This window comes from Ceratina calcarata, unplaced genomic scaffold (assembly GCF_001652005.2).
Source record: "Ceratina calcarata isolate Rehan_Ccalc_2016 unplaced genomic scaffold, ASM165200v1 scaffold379.2, whole genome shotgun sequence".
Taxonomy (NCBI): Eukaryota; Metazoa; Arthropoda; class Insecta; order Hymenoptera; family Apidae; genus Ceratina; species Ceratina calcarata.
In genome coordinates this window covers 188,110-204,188 of record NW_017161115.1, presented here as the reverse complement: position 1 = coordinate 204,188, position 16,079 = coordinate 188,110, and the positions used below count along the sequence as shown (strand labels likewise).

Here is a 16,079-nt window from a genome sequence, read left to right as displayed (position 1 = left end):
CTTCAACCCACGCGGATCGCCGCCTGCGGGAGAACAATTTCGCGTGGTTACTTAAGGGGTCGTCGTACATTTTACCTTAGAATCGAGAATGGTAAACATTCGATTCGTTGAACACTTTAATGGAACAATGAAAAATCGATACTCTTCAAGAGTCTCGACTAGCTAACGAATAGAACATTTATCCGACCTAGTAGGAATCTGAATCATTCTTCCGTTTCAGAATCCACACGTAACATGTAAAAATATGCGACACCAGACGTTATTTACACACTGCTCAGAGTCTTTTTATGCTGGATTTCTTTCTTCTGACCTGGTAATTGACCTTACGAATAACACAGGGGAACAGGTTGAAAACTCGGCTTGGAATGAAAAATAAAAAGAATTTCGTGTTTACAATTCGCATGCCGTCGCGAGAAAAGGAGTTACCAGTATCACGCGTACGGTGTTTCTGGGTTACACATAGCTATACCTCGTCGGCCAGGGCTTTTCATGATCAAGCACCTATGAAATTTGTTGATTGAACTCTGATTCGCCAGGCACGGCAGGGTAATTGGTAAAACCGAGAGCACGTCTCTAACCGCTGTTTTACCACCACCGACACGGCGCCTATCCAATACTCCCCCTCTGTAAGCTCCCACCGCCAGCAACCACGGCTACTTTTAATTGTCCCCCGAATCGGTGTACACGCAACGTTACAATACCACCCCGTACTAAATAATAATTGCCGAGAGATCGAGTTTTCCATTCAGAGGAAGAGTCCGATTATTTTCAACCCTTCTCTATTAATTCCGGTCGACGTTTAATGATTCAGACCGATACATCTCAATCATAGTACTGTCTACAATTCGCGCGCGCCGAAACATTTGGCGTATTAATTGACTCGCAACGATCGGTTACATATGCATTTGTAAACTGCTAAACGGGAAGACGTCACCGTTCGCTTTAGAATGTTGTTTCTCGTTTGCTTTTTAAGGATAAATCGTTTTTCGATCCGTCGCCAGAGGTTGACCTCCTTTCAAATAAAAATAAAACGAATATTTTAAATAATTGATGCGAACCATCGAAAGTACTTGTTTATATTTAAGACCGTTCGAAATGCTGAGTATATAAGCGGGTAAACAATGGTGAAAGTAACTCGACGAAAGTAACGATGCGAGGAATAAACATGAAGCAAATATTATCGATGCAGCGAGAATTATCGATGGATCTAGAAGATCTAACGAATTATTGTTAAGAATCAAGAAATGTTTGACACTTGAGAAAAATGAATGAACGTTCGAAAACATCGAATGGCTCCAAAACACGACGCGAAACGGTAACAGCTGATTCACGCCGCTCCGATATATGAAGAATCGTATCGATTTTCACGTGAAGAAGTATCGTTCTTATGTACTGAATAATTTCGCGCCAACGCAATGAATCGTGAATAAAAAAAGGCATCGTCAAGAATATCGACGAACGTGAATTAATGTAGGAAGAAAAAGATCTAAAGATACACGGTATGCACATAGTTTGTCGGGAACGTCAAAACGAGTGGCGGAAGATTAAGGTTAGAAACGATCGTGTTGGTTCTAGGATCCGAGCGAAAGTATTGAAAAAAATATTGGATAGATCGACACGAACGTATCGGCGAGGCGAGAGACGAAGACATAGGGGACCTTGGCAGGTCGACAGACTCACGTCAAGAACGTGCGACGACCCCGAGCCCGCACAGGGGAGCAACCCCTCTCCCTTCTTATGATACTTCTAAGATCGTACGTCTCACTGTTTCACCTTTCACACTTTTTGTACATACGGATTCTGACTCTTTTCCTGCTTACCTTACCTTCCCTCTCTGACAAGTTTACCGTTTCGTCACTGGTGCACTTCACACCCTTGCTTTTTTTTACTACTTACTATTACTACTATTACTACTACCAACACCACCGAACGAACAGTACGGAACCAGAACAGAATGAGAAGCAATACACAAACATAATATAATACATATAGACACGTACACACATAAAACGGCGCACTCGACAACAGAGTAGGACAGCTGAGCCACCACTGCCCCACCAGTTTTTATGTAAGAGACATCTTGCACTGTGTACGCGGTACCTTCCACGAAGGTTAAGCCCGACACGGGCGCACGGACGATTACGATAATTTACGTTAAAATTACGCACTACACCACTGTACTTGATGTGAAACTCCAGCTACGCTACCCCATCGACGACAACAACAAATATGGCGAGGAAACCTCCTCCTACGCCTCTCTGCTTCGACTGGCGAGCTCCAACGACCCCTACCCGACTCCATCTCTCGGCCTTCCTCGGCTATCCTCGGATAAGTCCGGTTTTCCCGGCATTTTATTCGAAACGACTTTTCATTTCACATCTTTTGACACAATTTATTTTATTGTATACGTATGCGTTGTATTGTTGGATACGTGAGTGCATATAATTCGAGACTGGTTATTAAAACGTATGTCAATTAGGAAATGAAATTACGTACAAAATCTTTGAGGTCTAACGTACATGCGCATATACATATGAAAAATTTCCCGCGTTTCAGCTGGTTTCAATCACGTTTCAACACAAGGTGCACGACGTATCATTTCGTACTTCATCTCTTGTATAAAACGTACTAAATTGAATAATAACATGGCTGATCAGTCCAGCAGTAATAATACGACTATAAATCCAGAGAATGTAATAAAGATCTTAATGGCAACCGATATTCATCTTGGTTTTCAACATAATAGGAACACAGGTTGGTTTGCTTTGACAGCGAAGTAGTTACAATGATTTCACACTATTCACTGATTAATGTCAGGTACGACGTTCGAGGATAGCTTTATAACATTTGAAGAAATACTTCAATACGCAAATGAGCATGAAGTCGATTTCATACTTTTGGGTGGAGATTTATTTCACGATGCTAAACCATCACAAACTACAATGCTGAGGTGTTTGGAATTGTTAAGGAAGTATTGTTTAGGTCCCAGGTAAGTGATATTCATTTAATCTTATATTTCTTTTTTAATATATTTTATCTGTGTATATTCATATATTTTGACTATGTCTTTCTTAGGGAGATTAAAATTGAGTTCTTAAGTGACCCCAATATTGTATTTGAACACTGTGCAAATAAAGTAGTGAATTATGAAGATCCAAATTTTAACGTCAGCATACCAGTATTTTCTATTCATGGAAATCATGATGATCCAAGTAAACAATACAAAATTCATTCAGATGTAATATAATACTTTCTCAGCACATATTTTATCGTTAATAAATAACAGGCTTAGCTGCTGTTGGGTCATTGGATATATTATCAGCATCTGGTCTGGTAAACTACTTTGGGAAATATACAAATCTGGTTAATATGAAAATTCATCCTTTGGTCATAAAGAAGGGCGAAACCCAAATTGCCATATATGGTTTGAGTCACATAAATGATAAAAGATTAGCAAGATTGTTAAACGAATCCAAGGTGAGAACAGAATTATCTACAGATGTTTGGTACATAATTTATACTTAATGTGTGTCATTCCTTTACAGATAGAACTGCTCTCTGTACCAGATGAAGAATTCTTCAACATACTCGTTTTACATCAGAATCGTGTACCGCATTGCAACTATGATTACATTCCACAAACAAAATTACCAAAACTGCTGCATCTTGTTATGTGGGGTCACGAACATGAATGTCGTATCGACGAAGAGTTTGTCCCACAGACTAAATATTTCATTACACAACCAGGTTTACTATGCGTTACTATATCGACATATATTAAAAACTAGTATTACAATTAGTATTTATATGTACACTTGAAATTACAGGGAGCTCTATTGCGACCTCTTTATGTGAGGGTGAATCAATACCCAAACATGTTGGCATTTTAAAGATACATGGGCAGAAGTTTAAGATTGAGAAACTGCCGCTGAAAACAGTTAGGCCATTCGTTTTCGATGACCTATTCCTCCAGGAGGAAGAGATCATACCAGAGAAGAATGAGGTCACGTGTGATGCTGTCTTGCGCTTCGTTAAGAGATTCATAGAAGATAAGATGATTCCTGCGGCTGCAAGGTTGCTAACTGGCCACCCCAAACAACCTATCGAACCTCTAATACGTTTAAGAGTATATTATGAAACTGAAGAGCAAATATTTGATTTAATCAAGTACAGTTCAATTGTATTTAAACTCTCTGGTTAACTTAAGCTGATTGACAGTCGTTTATGAATGTAATATGTTTCAGATTTGGGCAATTATTTTGTGACGAAGTACTCAATCCCATGGATATGATTATATTTCGTAAACCATCAAGCAGCGAAAAGAAAACAAGAAATAGAAGGCCCAAAATCATTGGTGATCCAGATGATCCTGACGCCGGACCTATTGAATCTCGGAGCGAAAATGATTCGTTTCTAGATATGGCCAACGCTCTTGGTTACCACGACAACGATGATAATGTGAATGAAAATTAATCTGCATTATTCATATTGCATTTTTACATAATTCTTAAGTCTGAAGTCGTTGATTTTCCAATTAGGATGAAGTCGCTTGTATAAGAGATATTCCGCACAAGATAGCTCAGCATTTTAATCTGCCAAGTAATAAGATGAAACTGAAAGTTCTATCAAATAATGGTTTAAGTGAAGCACTGATTCGGTTTGTGGAGAAAGGAGATGGGGACGCATTTCTCGATCTAGCAAAATTTCAGAAAAAAAAGGCTGCTGAATATTTGGAATCTTGTGACGGTGATTTTGGAGAATTTTCAAACATCGTAGAGGCTATACACCCTTTTATAGAAGAAAGAGACGCTCAAGATGACGATAATCAGGTATCTTGAAAATAATAATGGTCACAATTTGTGTACATCTTTTACATAATATTATCATTAATTTATAGGTAAAAGAATTCTTTAGCACAAGAACTGTCAAGCGCGAGATCAGTGATATACTTTCGGACGATGATATTCTCGTTGATACTGATGAAGATAACAAATCCGTACAAAAAGAGAAGGAAAAACCTAAAAGGGGCAGAGGCAGTAGAGGAGGTAGAGGAAGCAGAGCCCGTGGTACACCAAAATTAAAATTTTGATATGCGAGCAAACGGAAAAGACAAGAGGTAAATAAGATGTTAAAAAAACTTGTTTCTTACCTTACACTTATTTCGTTATTTTTTATATAAATCATTCAGTATTTGGAATACTTTATGTTAATGGAAATAAACTTTATTATTTTTTTTAAATATATATGTTATTTAATTCCCCCTTTCCACAAGATTATATTTTTTATATTGTTTATCATCGTCCGAATGAAGTACAATTCGTACTTCGGTTTTCGATAGTATCGACCCTTGATTCTCGTGCCACTCGCCGGAAGTTGCCTTCTTTTAGACTTCCTGCGTCGATCGCGTTGCAACAGAGGATTTCAGTAGGTTCAATTTTCAGGCATTTCTAGTACAAAGACTTGTTGTTCCTCAAAAAATAAGTTAGTAGATAAATAAAATTAATGTATTTGTATAAGTTACGCTTAAATTCTCGTTCCGTAATTCATTTATCATTAAGATGTTGCTGGATTAATTTTGCTTTGTGAGGTTCATGTGTGTTTGTTTCGAATACTGTCACGACATAACCTCCTATACAATTAACGTACACAACATTTTGTGAATAAAGAGTGAAATACATATTTTGCAGAAATGCCACCAAAAAGGGGAAAAGTACAGAAAGAAGAGGTCCAAGTGTCTCTTGGGCCGCAACTACGCGAAGGTGAAGTTGTCTTCGGCGTTGCTCATATTTTTGCAAGCTTCAACGACACGTTCGTCCACGTAACTGATCTTTCCGGAAGGTATATTTAATATATAATTCAATTTTAGTTTCAAACAATTCAGTTTCTTGTATTTCAGATCGGTATGTTTATTTCTTACAGGGAAACTATTGCCCGAGTTACTGGAGGAATGAAGGTAAAAGCAGATCGTGATGAGGCTTCCCCGTATGCTGCTATGCTTGCAGCTCAGGTAAAAATATAAAATGTTGACATTTAATTTGTCATTTCCACATTCAGGCAGCTTCTAAGTTGTATTTTGAAAGCATAGGAGCGTTCATGTTTGTGGTATATTAAAATTTCTTTCTTAATGGAAGTGTGCCTTCGTACGAATCACTTCTTTACCTCAAAGAATACATTTCATTTAAAAATCTATTAGTAACTGAACGTAAAGTGATAGTAGAAGAAATAGTCAGAAGTCAGAAATATTAAATTAAGAATAATATTGTTGTAGGATGTTGCAGAGAAATGCAAATCTCTTGGAATCACAGCACTGCACATTAAGCTGAGGGCAACTGGAGGTAACAAAACGAAAACGCCTGGACCAGGCGCACAATCTGCATTGCGTGCACTCGCACGTTCCAGTATGAAGATCGGCCGTATCGAGGATGTGACACCGATTCCATCTGACTCTACACGTAGAAAGGGTGGTCGTCGTGGACGCAGGCTGTAATTTATATTTCTATGTCTGGTTTAACTTTCAAAAATAAAAGTTAAGAAACATTTTGTATTCTTGTATTTTCATCTTCATATCATTAAACATTAATTTTATGAATAATAAAAAAATTATGCATCGATTAATACCATTAGGTGCAAAATTAATATAAGTTAAAGGTCCTCGCATAATAAATAATGTCTATTATAAGCGCAGTATAAGAATTTGTATTAGTAATTATAATTCTATAATGTAAATATTAATATTCGGTGGCGTAGTAGTGACCATTAAGCGCTTCCAACGATATTTCCCACAGTAAGATAAAGTTTAACTTTAAGATCCACCTTTTGAAGCGCTTTATGATCTAACGTTGTAATAGTATTTACATATCCATATTGCATAACAAACCCAATTATAACAGGTTCATTCTCTTCTATATTTTCATCTGGAGTCACGTGAAGTCTTATTACGGCTTTGTTATCCTTTCGCCAGACCATGAGCCTTGAGAAAAAGAAATATTTTGCAGATTAATAAACCGTGCGTTTAGATAGTCTGAAACACGAACGATACGAATATATACTTAGGATCATCTTGAAAATTATGCGTATCACCGGTATCGTCGTACTCGGCGATATCGTCCCTAAGTGGGAGAATAAAAGAATTCTGAGGCAAAGTCAAATCTGCATTTGCATGAACGTTTATGGGTTTCGTTTCCTCCGCTACAGGCACTTGTCGTACAATAGAAGGTAATAAGTTTGGCGATTCAGACTCCTAGAATCATGAGAATTTTACAAACAATTGCTTCGAAAGAGCAACATAATTGTGAAAATAATTAGCACTTACTTGTTCAAGATTTTCTTGTTTTAACTCATCCTTTTCGTCAGTAACGGTTACAGGCGTCATTGGGCTGTCCAATGACAGTAACGTTATTTGAGTTTGATATTGAGTCGGATTGCAAAACTTTAAAAGCAACTCGCTCGACTTTCCTGGACGAAGTGGTTCACAAGTAACGATTCTCACTTCTGGTATATAATAACTGTAATGACACACGTTCATTGACACCAAGTCTTTAGACGCACATATGAAAATTGATTGAACGTAAACTCACAACGCAGCAAGTTGTATCTTAAACTTCACAGACTGCGAACAGAGGTCCGGCTTACTGAGACTATGCTCGCAAACGCGGCATCGTTGCGATCTTTTAACTAAAAATTGTCTACGCTGCGGTCGTAACTCGTGTACGTTCTCTGCCTGCACGTCCAGATGTTGCAGTCGCTGTTCCAACGTAGTAACTACGTGTAAGAAATACTAGCTTGATTTTTGCGACGATGATACATTGCAAATCGACGATTCCAATATGAACGAATGCTTACTTTTGTTTATATCTACTGGTTTTGTAAAAATATCTGCTGGCAACTCCTCGACATCCGCACTGGCAACAGCCGGTGGAGGTTGATCAGTTGACGGAGCAGCAGGTATCGTAGGGTGTCCAATGTGCTTACGAATCATAGAAGACGTTATTCTGAACATAGTCTGCAAGAGAACACAATGTGTCATTCGAATATAAATTATACTTTAACATTTATAATGCTGCGAACTTATTACAGTCTGCATGAAAGGCCGTTTGGGTCGAAATTTCTTCGTCTCACATTGCTGTTTCTCTATAGAAGCTAATATCTTATGATAATCGATCAAAGCATTGATTCTACTCATGTGAGGATTCTCTTGTTCAGGCCAACCTCCAGTAGCTACAGAAAAAATGCACAATAATTGTGTAATTCATAAAAACATTTTTATATCATTGTAACAAATATGTATAAATAAACGACGTACCTACAGACTGATCTGGGATTCCAGCATCTCTGGACGTCCATCTACACATCGAACAAGATAGATAGTAAACTTTCTTTGGTGTCGTTTTGACATCTTTGGATTCTTCACCTTCGGTCACTGCTACCCTCAAAGGTACATGACCAGCTCGTGTGCACAATGTTTGAAGGCAACAGGGGCATTCAAAACAGTTGGAACATCTATTGATAAGAAATTTGTTAAGTACTACAAGATTTGATTAATCAGGTATTTAAATCTAATGTTTACCTATTTTTCTTTAAACGAACTTCTGTCGGCGGCACAATTTCCATGCAATTAGTGCAATAATGAGAGTCGACCTGTTAATAAAAATAATTTCGCATTGATTTCTCTATTGAACATGACTAGAATTTGTTACAACATTGTTTTATAAAAAGTAATATCCGTGGAACACGATCATTATAGCAATTAATTAGATAACATTCGTAAAATATTAGAAATGTATGTACCTCTTGACAGACACAATAACCGCAACGAATTTTCAAGCAATGCCTACAGAAATAAATCTTCGAAATAGGTTTCAGAGAGCCGCAATTACATACGTAACGAACGTAATCGGCTTGATTTAAGTACGACATGATTAAATCTATATTTAATACTAGTCAAAAATATATATATTTTTCTCTACTTGTCATAAAACAAGTGGCACTCCTTTCGATCTAACAACAAGACTTTCTTCGAGCCATCTTACGTTTTTTGCAATTGCAAAATAAGCAGCAAGTAGTGTTACTGTGAAATACAAATTCCCTATATTAAATAATACAGGAAGTAAATTTGATCATTACTCTAACTATTTATTAAATCATTATTCTTATTATTGACTAACAAGTATTATGCATCATGCGTGAAAATATTATTTTCATGTAAAATAAATTCGGCTCGATTCGGGAGCAAGTGGCAACTGCACTCTCACTCACTATAGACGACCATGTTCAGATTAATCCACGAGGTTTCTAGAGGATTCATTAAAAACATGTAAAAGAAATTGAAAGCAAATGTTATGAATATTTGTTATTCTGCTCGAAACAAGACAGTAATAACTTACGTTATTAAATAAGTAATTGATACATGTTCAAAAACTGTTGAACATCGATCTGTTTTTGTAATTCATCCTAATCGTTGTTACTTAAATATATTTAACAATGTTTGCACGAAGATTATTACAAGAACATAACATTCTGAGGCATTACAACATATTAAAACGATACTTAAAAGAAGCTTCAGCCGCCTGTCCTATGGAAACGCATTTCGAACCTCTTGCCAAGAAGAAACCAGAAAGGCTATCTTATTTGAAAGCTTTAATCTCAGGAGAAGCTGACAAAGAAGCTCTTACTTATCCTGAAGAAATATCTCCGAGGTATGATGATTTTTTTAAATGGATGAAGTCAGTAGAATGTTACATGTCAAATTGTACTGCATCAAACAAAGTATTGAATAAAAAAGAGGTGCTGGATCAGCTTAGAGAACTTGAAGTGTTCAGGACACATATTGACGAACAATACTTTGGCTTAAACTTATCCAATACAGAGTCACTGAAATTGGTTGAGACACTTAGTAACTTGCCGTGGTTGGGTGCCTATATAATAAAAAATCATATTTTACCAGTTCAAATAATATCCAAATATGGATCAGATCAACAGAAAATGAAATATTTTGCAAAGATCCTCAGTGGTGAAGTAATTCCTTCGATATGCATCTATGAAGAAGGTGGTAGGACCAATATTAACAATATTAGCACTTATTTAATGAGAAATGATACAAATTCATGGCTCTTAAATGGTAATAAAACATATGTTGTTAATGGTACCAGTTCCAATTTGTTTTTGGTTTTTGCAAAAAATGAGCAACCTTTTACAAAGATAACTGGTCCAGAGTCATTCTCGTTATTGCTAGTTGAGAAAGATTTTGGAGGTGTAACTTGTACAAATGTGTACGACACAATTGGCAGACATGAAACGCCCACTTGTACGATCAATTTTCAAGATACAATAGTACCTCGTGAGAATCTCATAAGCACTGGTGCCCCTGCGTTTAAAATATTATTAGAATATTTGAAACCTGGACAGCAAAATATACCTGGTCTGGCAATCGCTATTTTGAGAAATTTTATAAACCAGTTGATACCAGACATTTTAGATATGAAACATTTCGATAGAAATTATTATGAATTCGATGTTGTAAAGAAGACTATAGGAGAAATATCGTTTTCTTTATACACCATGGAAAGTATGGCATATCTGACAACTGGATTAATGGATAAATATGAGAACCAAGATGCTGGATTAGAGAGGGCAATTACTGAAAAGTATTGTGCCAATAAATGTTTAGAATCCATTCAGGCAGGAATACAGTTGGTAGGCTCACGGAGTTATGTGAATAATAAGTCGTACATGCAAGCGTTTCATGATGCCATAGCTTTGTCTACAATGGACGCAAATAACTTCGATGCTGATACGTACATAGCTGCAAAGATGCTACAATTCATTGGAAAAAAGTTGAACGATCGCATATACAAGAAAAGAAAGTTCTTAGAATTTCCTGTATTCAATATGATGGATTCACTATTTGATAACTCGCGTATAAGCATATCTGACGTTGAAGAGCATCTGCATCCATCGGTACTCGATGGTGTCGAACATTTAGAACAGAGTATAAACAAATTTAGAGACAGTATAATGACAATGTTCAAATTCAGCGGAGCAGAGATTTTGGACAAATATTCCGATATGCAAAGAGTATCCCAAATGTTGACCGAAATATATGGAACGTATGCTAATTTATTACGTGGGTCAAGAGCGTATGCTATCGGTGTTCGAAACGCGGATATTGACAAGAATGTGAGTGTTCGAATGGCATTTACGTCTTTGATGAGAGTAACTGCGATTGCTGAAGAAGTAAATGCTGGCCCGGTGCAGAACGGAGATAATTGTTACTTGACTACAGCGGACGTTTTATATAACGCGCATAAATATGCTCTAGACCATCCTTTGAAGAAGACATTCTAGACATTTAATTAATATACCAATTTCATATATTGTACAGACGAATGATAAAAATAATATTGAGTAATGTAATATAATAAGCAAACATGTTTCCATTAACGATCATGTATTTATATGTGAATAGCAGTGTATAATATCTCTTACACTATATTAAATTTAAGAGTAAAATAACGTCTCTTTCTCATGACTACCCTAACACAACTCTTGTTTTTAGAAAGTGTTTTTTAACGAACCTTATACCAGGCATTAGAATTTCATTTTACCACTACTATGAATTCGACTGTATGTGTACACGAATAGGTGGACGGTATTTTCCTACAAGAAAATCAAATTCTCCTAAAACTGGAAGTTCGAAGTTCTATTAAATTTATTTTAATCGTAGTATCACTATAATTTCTCAGCTTGAACAATAACGTGTTCTTCCCTGTATAAATCCAGCGGAGACCAACAACTCCTTACACAAGTATATATTAACACAGTCCCGAATTCGATTTGAAAATGCTTTTCGACCCGTGGTTGAAGTATCAGTTTGGAGATGAGTGTAGGTAAAATCTGTACTTCGAATATCATTTCACCGCCGCAATGCCGACATTTCCCGACGCATCCGCTTATTGGGTATAATAACAACGGTGTAGAATTGTCTCGACAGTACCTGAAGAACGAGATAAATTATACAGCAATCCTGAAAAGTTAACAAAACTTTGTTTAACTCTGTTCACGTCTTTACCGTAAAAGTTGACCAGGGTTCTTCTGTATCTGAGTGACGAAATTATGAAACATCTCATCACCGTGCATTGGAATGCCTTTTTCGTATTTTTCCAAATCCGTTTCTGTACTTTTGCCTTCGTTCATGTCCCCTCCGGCTTTCATCGACAAATCTGGATTTCTGTATTGATACTCGAGAAGTAAATCGCGGACGTGTTGCGACACGTCTGGAATGGAATCTTCTTCTTCGACGGAAATAAATATTTCGACGAACGACAATTTTTTATCATGCGATTCCAGTTGCATAGGGAACGGAGTTACTTCTCGAAGTAAACCAATTAAATCGCATTGAGGATGGGTCGGAGTATCGATACAAACGACTTCACTCTCTTCCCCGTCAATTTCAGCAGATGCTTGAGGAGAGTCTAATCTACCTACAGCACCTACCCCAACTGGGGATTCAATGCTCGCTGGGCTGAAATTATAATAATAAAGAATATTGTCATTGAGATTTTTATTAATTCTTAGCATACCTATTCGCATTAGGATCATCAACGTGCAATGCAGAGAGCTCTTCTCTTATATTTTCATCAACCTCCTTTTGCAAGGAGAAGTGAAGATCTGTTAAATTATTTGGCAATAAATTATTTCCATTTTGTTCGGAGTTATCATTGAAATTATCACCCCAGTCATCTGCATCTGACAACCATGATGTCGTAGGTGGTACATTTATACTGGTAGTATCAAAAGTATTCGTCTTGCACTCATCCTCCGATACTTGTACTCTCAAACAAGTCCAACTTTCATTTTGATTCCAACAGTTCGGATTGACGCAAGTAAAAATATAAAGCGTCCTGTGATACTTAGAATTATCTAATGGAACATACAACTGCAGAGCCAGGAGTTGATACAGTCTGCATAATCTGCACTGCGGTAGTGACAACGTATTCTTTTCATAACAATTCTATAAGAACGATTAATAATAATCATATGATATAGACTACGAAAAATATATTAAATTATACATCGATTTCAACCGCATCGCGAGTATAACGCAGTCAACTGAGAAAATAAATCGAAAAGTAGTTTGAAGCTGCGGGAACAGGAATTCAGGTTCCGATTAAAATGTAATTTATCTAAATATGAACTGAAAGGTGATTTAAGGCAGAACTTACTGGAAAACCACCGATCTTATTTGTCATGAAGTTAATACTCGGCCGATGTTTATCAGTGACATATTCATCTTCGTATCCCAGGTACACTTTCGTCCGGTTATCACAAGCCATTAAGTTTGATTAAAACTATATTTCCTCATTGGAAGACTTCGTAATAGGATAGAGAATATTTTAACTCTCAATTTGCGGTTGTATTCAGCGGTGGACAGCTGACATGTATCAGTATCAGTTCACGCTTGCGCTTTCAACAGTATCCTGTGGCTCTTATCGATTTTTGAATACTTTATGTATAAGCAAATATTACGTAAAAAAATTAGGCTTTATTTATATAATATCAATGACGTCGACAACAATGACTGGGGAAATGCAAATGAATATTTTCCTAATTGGAACGAAGTACTAAATGTTTCTAATTCGTAATATGTGTAATATTCCTCTCATCTTAAAATTAGCATAATCCCTATGAATCTCGTCCTACGCGATATCGAAACGTATGTATATATTTCTCCAATATAATAGCTGAATAACCTCTATAAACGAGAAAATTAAATCTCGCGCAACATAATTATAAAAATATTGCAGACCTATCAAAATTCGGCGTGACGATTTCAATGAACGAAGCGTTGCGGTGAAAACCCTGCTTATACGATCGACATTTCGGGATTGGCTGTAATTCCTGTTCGTGTGAAGTTTTTAGATATATATGCATATATATGTGTAGAACAACTGTATATCACTGTATGTCTAAAAAAACTACCATCAAACGTGGTGCGTCTTGTTTCTCGAAATCGATCGTTTTCTTTCCAAAAGGGTGCACCGAATCGGTTTTAAATCAGGACAATAAATCGAAATCGAGGTAACGACGAAGCGATAGGAGAATCATTGGTTGGGATGTCCGATTTTAGTTTGTGACGTCATGCGCAAAACAGTTCATTCCTTATCCCCTCCGTATATCTATCCAGCTGTCCGTGGTTTGGCAGTCCGGTGAACGAATTTCTCAGGGTGATTATCACGTAGGTTTTTATGCTGGTGGCCTTTTCCACGTACGATAGTGGGAAATCCAAGGTGTTTAGATATCGATACGAGATCGAGTGCCAATCGGAAACCTGTTAGGTAGAACTAATTTTGAACAACCTATAACGGTATTGCACGGATAGGGTGGCCTTCGGACTTGACAAAAGGCAAAGACGTGCATACGCAGCAGAAACAACTGGCGTTCTCGTATATGTGACGAGATTGTTCAGGTACACGTCGTGCGGAGCCGTGATTACTTTTATTCGGGAACAGCGTTAACGTGAGGTGTGGGACGGTATCGTAACGTTCTGGGATTTACCCGATTATCAACGATTTGGGAGCGACGAGCCCATTCGTGAGGGATGTCTACCCCCGCAAGAAGGAGACTAATGAGAGACTTTAAGAGGTATAATAACGAAAACTGAAGCTTTCTATGTCATCATCATTTCGTGTGTCATCCACCGCCATTGCGGACGATATTTGTGTTTGTATATTTTGCTGCCCGTAACCTTTCCGTACGATCGAGATCATTGAAAATTTCACTATGTAGATACTCCTCAGGTTACACGGACGTACGAACGTCATTGTGGCCCATCTTACAAAGTTATTATTAGGTGCTTATGATCATTTACTGCGTTTCATTTGCATCCCGAACCAAGTTTCTCGATGATTAATCGACGAATTTTAATAGAAAATTATGTTCGGTGATGATTCGAGGATCGTTCAACAAGAAATCGTGTGCGACTGGTGAACGACTACAGTTTTGTTTATATTGTGACATTCTCAATCGATTCTTAAAAATATTTGAATGAGATTTCACGTTTTATTTATGTTCACGAATTACAAATACATTTCTGCGTTTCCTTTTTTCTTCCGTAAACAATTTCCTTATTGATTTGTGCGGAACAATAAAAAGTATGTATGAAAATATCTAGCGCTTCCACCTGTATTATTTATAGTGTGTTGCTAAAAAATGTTTTATATAAAAAGGTATTGGCACGACATTGAGGCCTGCGAGAAATCTAAATTTGTACCTCTTTGTGTTAGGTTTATATTATACAACTTCCTGAATGAACTGTACAATTGTTCAAGTTTATTGTTTCTTCCAACAGATTACAAGAAGACCCACCCACTGGAGTTTCAGGAGCACCCACAGACAATAATATTATGATATGGAATGCAGTTATATTCGGGTAAGAACATATATATTTTTTAAAATACTACTTAGCTGTTCTTGTTACTTAATTCTTGACACATTTCTTTCTTCTCTCTTTCAGACCACATGACACTCCATTTGAAGATGGTACCTTCAAACTCACAATAGAATTTACAGAGGAATATCCAAACAAACCACCTACAGTCAGATTTATTAGTAAGATGTTCCACCCCAACGTATATGCTGATGGAGGCATCTGTTTGGACATATTACAGAATCGTTGGAGCCCTACTTACGACGTCTCTGCTATTTTAACATCCATACAGGTATTTATGTACATTTAATAGTCTCCCTCGTAACTGATCGTAGTAACACTAATTACTCTGTCCATATTTTGTTCATACGTATCCTTACGACGTTTTTATAACGAGATACAAGTGTTGCATGCTAAATTTCACATAACCACTGATCGTTCGTCTTGTATAGTAAGTATGAAGCAGTAAAAACCTGTGAAATGGATGTTTAATTGAAAATTAATTGTTGACGATTAATTGAAAAGTATTCCATCTTAATCACCCTATTCTTACATATTCAACTTTTGATTTTATAATGTAAGAAATAATTGTAAATGTATTGTGCATGGAAATTATTAAATGTACGAGATGACTAAAGAATCAGATGCTTGTATT

At 36.8% G+C, this 16,079-nt stretch overlaps 7 protein-coding genes across 14 annotated transcripts in view; 4 read left to right on the top strand and 3 right to left on the bottom strand.

Annotated features, from left to right (window-relative positions):
- Positions 1 to 207, bottom strand: part of Dora (zinc finger SWIM domain-containing dorado) — a 59,050-nt gene extending 58,843 nt beyond the window's left edge. The window contains exon 1 of the mRNA XM_026814384.1: positions 188 to 207. Within this exon, the coding sequence (XP_026670185.1) occupies positions 188 to 207 (20 nt within the window). The remainder of the gene's footprint in view (positions 1 to 187) is intronic.
- mre11 (double strand break repair nuclease mre11) lies at positions 34 to 5,233 on the top strand. Of its 2 annotated transcripts, XM_026814354.1 has the most exons (11): positions 34 to 1,499; positions 1,576 to 1,754; positions 2,557 to 2,754; positions 2,818 to 2,989; positions 3,076 to 3,212; positions 3,287 to 3,477; positions 3,546 to 3,747; positions 3,828 to 4,167; positions 4,245 to 4,458; positions 4,539 to 4,829; positions 4,898 to 5,233. In XM_026814354.1, the coding sequence occupies exons 3-11, from the start codon at positions 2,646 to 2,648 to the stop codon at positions 5,087 to 5,089; spliced, it is 1,848 nt and encodes a 615-aa protein (XP_026670155.1). In that variant the 5' UTR covers positions 34 to 1,499; positions 1,576 to 1,754; positions 2,557 to 2,645; the 3' UTR covers positions 5,090 to 5,233. The 2 variants fall into 2 exon arrangements, with proteins under 2 accessions (XP_026670155.1, XP_017881711.1); XM_018026222.2 differs by lacking the exons at positions 34 to 1,499; positions 1,576 to 1,754 and adding an exon at positions 2,151 to 2,466.
- An 82-nt stretch (positions 5,234 to 5,315) lies between these two features.
- Positions 5,316 to 6,531, top strand: Rps14 (ribosomal protein S14). 2 transcript variants are annotated; one of them, XM_018026210.2, is made up of 4 exons: positions 5,316 to 5,424; positions 5,688 to 5,838; positions 5,920 to 6,007; positions 6,269 to 6,531. In XM_018026210.2, the coding sequence occupies exons 2-4, from the start codon at positions 5,690 to 5,692 to the stop codon at positions 6,485 to 6,487; spliced, it is 456 nt and encodes a 151-aa protein (XP_017881699.1). In that variant the 5' UTR covers positions 5,316 to 5,424; positions 5,688 to 5,689; the 3' UTR covers positions 6,488 to 6,531. The 2 variants fall into 2 exon arrangements, with proteins under 2 accessions (XP_017881699.1, XP_017881700.1); XM_018026211.2 differs by having other exon boundaries at positions 5,378 to 5,481.
- A 142-nt stretch (positions 6,532 to 6,673) lies between these two features.
- Positions 6,674 to 9,046, bottom strand: DCTN4-p62 (dynactin subunit 4). Its single transcript, XM_018026209.2, has 9 exons — positions 8,788 to 9,046; positions 8,567 to 8,637; positions 8,303 to 8,499; positions 8,075 to 8,217; positions 7,843 to 8,002; positions 7,578 to 7,761; positions 7,313 to 7,505; positions 7,050 to 7,240; positions 6,674 to 6,970 (listed from the first exon to the last, which is right to left on the bottom strand). The coding sequence occupies exons 1-9, from the start codon at positions 8,914 to 8,916 to the stop codon at positions 6,757 to 6,759; spliced, it is 1,482 nt and encodes a 493-aa protein (XP_017881698.1). The 5' UTR covers positions 8,917 to 9,046; the 3' UTR covers positions 6,674 to 6,756.
- A 74-nt stretch (positions 9,047 to 9,120) lies between these two features.
- Positions 9,121 to 11,511, top strand: LOC108625925 (acyl-CoA dehydrogenase family member 9, mitochondrial). The gene has a single exon (XM_018026291.2). The coding sequence runs from the start codon at positions 9,481 to 9,483 to the stop codon at positions 11,341 to 11,343; it is 1,863 nt and encodes a 620-aa protein (XP_017881780.1). The 5' UTR covers positions 9,121 to 9,480; the 3' UTR covers positions 11,344 to 11,511.
- trus (programmed cell death 2 like trus) lies at positions 11,430 to 13,331 on the bottom strand. Its single transcript, XM_018026293.1, has 4 exons — positions 13,221 to 13,331; positions 12,579 to 13,009; positions 12,068 to 12,520; positions 11,430 to 11,992 (listed from the first exon to the last, which is right to left on the bottom strand). Exons 1-4 carry the CDS (start codon positions 13,329 to 13,331, stop codon positions 11,728 to 11,730), a joined length of 1,260 nt encoding a protein of 419 aa, XP_017881782.1. The 3' UTR covers positions 11,430 to 11,727.
- Positions 13,332 to 13,904: 573 nt separating this feature from the next.
- Positions 13,905 to 16,079, top strand: part of Ubc6 (ubiquitin conjugating enzyme 6) — a 4,065-nt gene continuing 1,890 nt past the window's right edge. The window contains exons 1-3 of one of the 6 annotated variants that reach the window (XM_018026243.2): positions 13,905 to 14,640; positions 15,347 to 15,427; positions 15,512 to 15,716. In XM_018026243.2, the coding sequence (XP_017881732.1) occupies positions 14,597 to 14,640; positions 15,347 to 15,427; positions 15,512 to 15,716 (330 nt within the window). In that variant the 5' untranslated portion in view covers positions 13,905 to 14,596. The other 5 variants (XM_018026244.2, XM_026814357.1, XM_026814356.1 and 2 more) reach the window with 5 other exon arrangements.